Below are 6,857 nucleotides of genomic sequence, written 5' to 3'. Positions count from 1 at the left end.
AACTTTCACAGGGAATTATGGTGAGTTTCTGTGGCTCTCACTCCCTTTTTCATTCCTTAATTACTTCCTTCTCGCATCGGCAGACACACAATGCCGAGAACATCCGCAGCCGCCCAAGAAAAGCGGTTAATTGTTTTTTTCGTGTCTTTTCGACCGAATTCGGTGGCGTGCACGTCAGCTGAGACAGTGGCACACGTCAGCACCGCGAAAAACCAAGACGTAAAAGAGAGAGCCCCGATCCCTCCCGTGGTGACCGCAGTGCAGGGGCGCAGTGAAGCATCTCCCCCTGCCAAGCAAACACGCAGGCTCAACGCCATCGTCAAGAACAAACCGACAAAACAACAACCAACGAACCAACAAAAAAAAACACTGAACAAATACACACAAAAAAAGGGTGATTCGCCTCCAGTTATTGCTAGAGGCAAACAATATAACAAACAAAAATGGACGGAATGAAATACATGAAGACACCGCGGTGCTGGCGCCGAAAGAAGAGCGCAATTTGTGGGTACAAGAAACAAAAAAAAAGGCGGAAAATGAAACAAAATGCGTGTCTACATGAGACTTTATTTAGTGCAAAAAGTAGGTGGAGAAACGGAGATGCTCTCAGTAGAAGCATAAACTCCCCTCCACCGGGGCCCACTCAGCACAGGGCAACAAAACCCTATAGCCCCAATAGCAGCAGAAGTAGCCGAGACACATCCGCACGCGTGGAGTTGTCACCTGTACGCTACTGTGTTGCATGGGAGTCGTCAACGGTTTTGAGTTCCTGCTTACTTAGTTGGCGGTTGTACAAAAAGACGTTCTTTATTGTCACACTGCTGTTTTCGCCGCCACCAAAGTAAAAGTGAGTGATATCGTGCCTCGGTTCCTCAAGGGTTGGTAGTGTGTCAGAACTCCCCACAATCACACCGTCCACGTACACGGAGCCCTCGTTGCCCTGCAGCATGAGCGCCACTTTGTACTCCTTCCCCGGCTCCCAAGTGCTGTTGTGTGTTGTTGTCGTGATGCCGTCGAAGACTGTCCCCCACCGTTTCTCCGTCGTGTACGACAGCGCCATAAACGCCGTGATTTCATCTTCACCGAGGCTCGCGTGCACAAGAGAAGAGCTCTCTTTCGGAACCTCATCGATGGTCACCGTCACCACAAGCGTAAACTCGTAATCCACAAAGCCGTGCACATTGTGATGCTTCCACATGTTCACCGGCCATATGGCGTATGACCCAAACCCCGTGAACTTAAAGCCATTTTCAACCTTCTTTGCATTCGTCACAGTTGCATTCACGCAACGGTACGCGTCGTTCCAAGTTCCTTCACCCGATGCATCCGACAAGAACCCAACCAGACCGGCCGTGGGCACAGACGAGTTGGAGAGGAAGGAGTCCAGTTTTGCCCAAGTCTCCAAGACGGACGTGATCGTCTTCAGCTGCTCGGGTAAAGAAGTAAAAAGCATGCTGCTTGCCGTGTGATCGCTCCTCGCTTGTAAAAGGTGTAACGCATCTTTCAAGTGCAGCAGGGTGTTCTCAGACCCCAACCCATCTTTCCTGTCCCTGGAAATGCACCCGACATGAAACGTGCGGTTGTTGTCAGTGGCCCAAATGCAGAGCATATTTGCCATCATCTCCTCAGGGAGAATCCCTTTCTGAGTGTACAGCATGACCTTCTTTCCAGCAATGGTCGCAGTGATGAGGGCCTTCACTCCCGCATCCGTTGGAAACACGTGCGAAATAAACCTGGGCTGCACGCGTGTGAGTATCCTGACAGCCCTCCTCCACGTTGCCCCCATGTCCCTCGACTCGTACACCCTGGAGAGAAGATAGCGTTGCACAATCATGAGAAGCTGCCCCTGCTCCCATTCCACGATGAGGGGGTCAGTGCACCGCGGGGGGAGCATCCCTTGTGAAAGCAACCAATTTTTGCCGTCGTCCTTCGAATAAATGATCATGGAGAGAAAATATTTTTCTCGTGTCTTCATCACCGTCACAGGAAACACAAGCGTGCCATCCTCCATCACAACGCCTGGGCCGCCACTACCAACAAACTGCTCCACGCCACGTTGTTTAGCAAATGGTTCGATCTGTGGCAAAAGCGAGGTGGGTTCGCCCCATTGGATGACTTTATCTTGCGTGACCTCACCCACAAACAAATCAAAACCCTGTGAGGGTGCAAGCCACCTCTTCGATGAAGCATCATATTTCTGATTATACCCTCCCACAAGTATGAATATTCTGTTGCCCTTCGCAATTGTTGTGGGTGCATACGCGTATCTCAGACCGTTGTTATGCTCCTCTAGCAGGGCCGTGTAAAAGATGTTGTACGCCTTCCATTCGTTTAGTCGGACCTCATCAACAAAAGACGACCAGTTTTCTGCAGGGTCAATGTACCCCGCCACAACATCATAAGACATGGGCCAATTTTGTTCATAAGTAGGGTATGCAAGCATGGTGTAGCTCTGGGCGAAAGCAACCAAGACTCCACCAGCACTGGCAAGGGAAGGTGAGACTAAATATTTCCATGCTCTACTTTGACCTTGTGTTTCCACGATCCTTCGACGCGGCACAAAAAGATTAGCATCCTTTGGCGGCTGCACGTCTTTTGGCGTACTTTTCTCCTCAGCGTGCACAGCCGCACTGGCAAAGCATAACAACAGCACGCAGAGAAGAAGCACCGAAAAAGAAAACATGTGCAGGGACATGTTGAGCATGTGTTGCTGCTCACTCATTCTCTTCCTTCCTCCTTGTGGTGGATCCGCTCAGGCCCCAACGATTGTGTGTGTGCGTGTGTGTGTTACTGGTGGTGACTGTAGCGCCTTTCAATGTGCACGGCAGCGAGTGGCGTTTGGTCTCTTTCCTTACGAGCGTGTTGAGGGAAGAAAAAATGAGGTGAAACCAAAAAAAGAAAAAAAACGAACATAACGATAGGCACCACCCGCGCCCACGGTTGGGCACCCCGCAAAAAAACAGCGACAATCCATAATGAAGGTCAGACCGACAAACGCGGTGGCAGCGACTGTTGTGCGCAGCCCGAAGAAACACCCACACGCACCCGCACGGAGAGTCCGCAGTGTGGGACGCCCCCGCATAAATCAAACAATAAAAAACAAATTCATGAACACCTCGCTTACCGTCTCCCCCGCCCAGCCCCTTCAAACCCCGCCAGCAGCAACACGCAGTGCGCATGCCGGCAGGGCCTCCCATCACGGCCCCCACAAAATCCCCAACGCCGCCACTTCCCTCAGCACACTGCAGCAGGAGTGGGGCGCAATATTTAAAAAATAAAAACAATAAAAAATAAGCCCTGCGGAATAAGAGCGGCAGCCTCTTTTCCTGCTGCTTCGTTCGGCCCAAGAGCGAGGGCGACACCAGCGCAGCCGTAGCCTCAGACTGCCTGGTCAGTGCATGCAACCTGAACAAGACGGAACAGGCACATGCGCCCAGGACGGCAACCCAACAAAAGAGAGGCGCCAACGGTGTTTGCTCGAGGCTCTCAGCGGTGCATGCGGCACCCCCCATTGGAGCACAGACGAACCAAAAACGATGGCACCCAAAAAAACAAAAAGAAAAACACCACGCCAACGCACAAAAACAATCACAATAATTCGGTTTGCCCCTGACCTCTGGGCTGTGGTGGCCGCCGCATTTGCTTTCCCGCCTGTGAGTCCACTCAGCATGCAAAACTTACCCTCTCGCCCAAACTCTCTGCAGCAACAAACTGGGAACAGCGAGGAGATATCACCAATGGAACACTGCCGGCGTACACCCACAAGGCGCCATCATTCCCCACACAATTTTACTCGCAACCACAACAAAAAAAAAGGTGCTGCTGTGGTAGCGCTGGCCATAATAATCACTTGGCGCACGGCAGAGCGAGTCCCTAATTACGCCTCCTACCCACGCACAAACACACTCGGCAATATATAATACTCCCTAAAATACTTCACCAGTAAACTCAAACTGTTTATTCCCCTCCTCCTTTTCCTTCTCCCTCTGGGTGTCGCCCACGTTGGGTTTGTCGTTCACTTCTGAAATTTTCAGCTGATACCGCTACCTCGCACTGACGCACCTGCTGATTCCAAAATGCCGCAATGGCCTGAGGGTCCTCACGCTCATTGCTGCCCGTTACATTTGCGTGCGCGACGACAGCACATTGCTGCCACGCGTTTATTGCCGTACTGCCCTCATGCTGCACGTAAATAATCTCCCACGACAAGCCTTCCGCAAAAGTTTCCCAGTCATTAAAATAACTCCATAGAAAATTGTTGAACTGCCTCACCGCGCTGGTTCTGGTGCCATGCTCAGCCCTCGTCGTCTCACCTGCACCGCAACCATCGTCCTCCGCGGTGCACCAACGAAGAAAAAACCGTCCACAAACGGAAAATGTCTGCTCTCCGGTACGTATAGCACCTTGTATTGTACATCCAACCTCGGAGGATCGTGGTCCAGCGTTATCAATGCAACGGGTATGCTTGGATGCTTTTCGAGGTTCGATTGCTGCACACATCTCTGTCGTCGACGACGTCCTGGTGGAGGCAACTCGTTGAGGCCCGGCATTATATTTTCCACAAAGCCTCTACGCAGGAATGTGTGCAGAGTATGCTGCTCCAAAAGTTCCGGAATTAACACTTCGCAGTGCTTACATAGTCGAAAAAAAAGTCATTCTTCTCATCCACTTTGAGCAACTTTGCAATTAATTTGCTTTCAATGGAAAAACAGACCGGCAGGTTAACAAACCCCTCAACATTGCCTTGTCTTATTACTCTGACAACTTTCACAAGTTTGTGAGGTGCGTCATTCGAGGGCCGCATTCCCATGCCCCCAATCATCCCATAATGTACAGCATTTGAGGCGTCGATACCTTCCAGGATGTCCTTGATTTCCTCCACGCGGTCCTTATACTCATTGAATTGAAAGATGCATCGCGGAATCGGTCCAACGTCATCCATGCGCATGTGCATCCTTCTCCAATACTCCACCTGCTCCTCCTCAGTCGTATTGCGTGTCTCCCACGCACACATCGCCTTCACGTCATTTTCATCGGGGCAATTCATGATGATTTTGATAGCACCCGCCTGATTCGCCCATTGTTTGAAGTTATTTTCGTTCGGGGATGACAACATAATGATGCCCCACTCAGGGGAGGGCACAACATCATTCGATGGTTCGTTAAGTTGTCTTGCCATATCGATGATGATATACCCCTTCATTCCACTCCCAGCCAAATTTACCATAACCCCTCTAATATTATTCTCACCCCTGTATTCTGTCACCGTTCGTGTCCTCCTGTCAAACAAGTATGCGAAATCCCTTCCAAAGCAGTACACAACCACATGGAGCTTCGTGGCGTCGTGGTGCAGCAGCTGATAAAGGAGGTAGGAGCCAGCCGCCATTGACTTCCCTATCCTGGGGGTTCCAATCAAAAGACGGCGTCTCATGCATGGTGGGCCTCTCTCTGCAGGGAGAAACACTCCTTTTAGATCGCCCTCGACGATCTTCCACACCCGATGCACCTCAATGTTAATGTAGCAGTCGGCAATAGGCACTGCATGGTTCAACGAGTACGGCCATCGCTTTTCAAAGGAAAGGATCATGAGTCGTGGGCGTGGTGGAAAGAATTGCTCATCACCACCCACTGAGAAAAAAGTACGCACAGTCTGCGTGTACTCCCACAATAACTCTTGCGGCCGTTGGCCCTCTATTACCTCCATGTCTTCCCCTTCGTCCTCGGGAAATCCCATGACGTGACTCCACGTTGCGTTAAACACGGACTCGTAGAATGCCTCCGGTGATGGTCCTCTGGGGCGTATTTCGGCTTCCCGTGTTGCCCCTTCCTCCTACGCTAGTTGAAGAGCTGCCTTCAGTTTTGTTCGTGTAATAGCAGAGACAATACTCCTTATCTGTAAATTCCTTCCAGTCTCGCAGCGTGGCCACCATGCGCTCCGTAAGCTTGCGTGCATCTTCAAAAAGCTGATACCCTAGTGGAATCGAGGATTTCCCCTCACGACGCCTCTGCTCTGTAACGTACCTGTCTGGCCCACGCACAAACACCTCCATTGACACATTTTGGTCTTCACCCACCACTCTGTTGGGGCCAACGTACTGTCGAAGGAAGTCGTTCAGCAAAATTATATTGATTTGGCCAACCCGCACATTGCGGACATCCTCGATAGAGCCTGCAAGCGTCCTCCTTGGCCGCTGCAGCGCTCCTTCCACCCTTCGGCACTCTGTGGGGGGCTCATACGAGCCGCCAGACAGCCCCGACCCCGACAAAAGCCGCTCTTGTAATAGAGAAGGTAGGGAAGATCTTGCACCCCTAAAAAGCCTCACCCACCTGTTTACAGACATCATTCCCTTTATTATTATTTTGTTTTCCTTCGTATTTTGTCGACTTGGCCTTAGCTGCAGCACAATACAAACAACCAGTCAAAACGATGAATGAAAGAACAGAGAAACAAAATTACGCATAAACACGACTCTACGCGGCTGCAACAAAAGAGAACATACCACTCACACAGTACACGGCGCACACCTCACGCACACGCAGGAGGACCACCACGACGGCAATGTGAGTGCCCCACGCACCGCAGAGTGTTGAGGAGAGTCAGCGACAACAACAACGTGGTGGGTACGAAGGGCTTCTGCCCGTGAACCCCGCCGGCCACCGTCCCACACCGGCGTGATCAACGTCTCTGCACACACACACACACGCAAATAGGCACCCCCAATCCCGCACAGCATGAAACACAAAAAAAAGACCAAAAAAGAATAAAACGCTCCACACAAAACGTAGACGGCGCCTGCCGCCCACCACAACCCACACCCCACACATCCGGTGCTGTTCCCCACAAAAACAGGGCCGCA

General features: G+C 51.3%; 4 protein-coding genes across 4 annotated transcripts, besides 3 other annotated features; all 4 read right to left on the bottom strand.

Moving 5' to 3' along the window:
* Positions 1-324: 324 nt before the first annotated feature.
* Positions 325-361: a microsatellite.
* A 369-nt stretch (positions 362-730) lies between these two features.
* TraAM80_09409 (group II trans-sialidase superfamily) lies at positions 731-2,722 on the bottom strand (the record flags this gene model as incomplete). Its single annotated transcript, XM_029386095.1, has 1 exon — positions 731-2,722. The coding sequence occupies one exon, from the start codon at positions 2,720-2,722 to the stop codon at positions 731-733; it is 1,992 nt and encodes a 663-aa protein (XP_029234039.1).
* Positions 2,723-2,767: 45 nt separating this feature from the next.
* Positions 2,768-2,788: a microsatellite.
* Positions 2,789-3,547: 759 nt separating this feature from the next.
* Positions 3,548-3,597: a microsatellite.
* Positions 3,598-3,957: 360 nt separating this feature from the next.
* TraAM80_09408 (retrotransposon hot spot (RHS) protein) lies at positions 3,958-4,500 on the bottom strand (the record flags this gene model as incomplete). The annotated part of the gene is made up of 1 exon (XM_029386094.1): positions 3,958-4,500. One exon carries the CDS (start codon positions 4,498-4,500, stop codon positions 3,958-3,960), a length of 543 nt encoding a protein of 180 aa, XP_029234038.1.
* Positions 4,501-4,615: 115 nt separating this feature from the next.
* Positions 4,616-5,734, bottom strand: TraAM80_09407 (retrotransposon hot spot (RHS) protein; the record flags this gene model as incomplete). Its single annotated transcript, XM_029386093.1, has 1 exon — positions 4,616-5,734. The coding sequence occupies one exon, from the start codon at positions 5,732-5,734 to the stop codon at positions 4,616-4,618; it is 1,119 nt and encodes a 372-aa protein (XP_029234037.1).
* A 19-nt stretch (positions 5,735-5,753) lies between these two features.
* On the bottom strand, positions 5,754-6,344 carry TraAM80_09406 (retrotransposon hot spot (RHS) protein; the record flags this gene model as incomplete). Its single annotated transcript, XM_029386092.1, has 1 exon — positions 5,754-6,344. One exon carries the CDS (start codon positions 6,342-6,344, stop codon positions 5,754-5,756), a length of 591 nt encoding a protein of 196 aa, XP_029234036.1.
* Positions 6,345-6,857: the final 513 nt, after the last annotated feature.

This window comes from Trypanosoma rangeli (assembly GCF_003719475.1).
Source record: "Trypanosoma rangeli strain AM80 chromosome Unknown Tra_15.4_contig_00577, whole genome shotgun sequence".
Classification (NCBI taxonomy): Eukaryota; Euglenozoa; class Kinetoplastea; order Trypanosomatida; family Trypanosomatidae; genus Trypanosoma; species Trypanosoma rangeli.
Note: the sequence above shows the minus strand (reverse complement) of the source record. Positions and strands in the feature narration are given on the sequence as shown.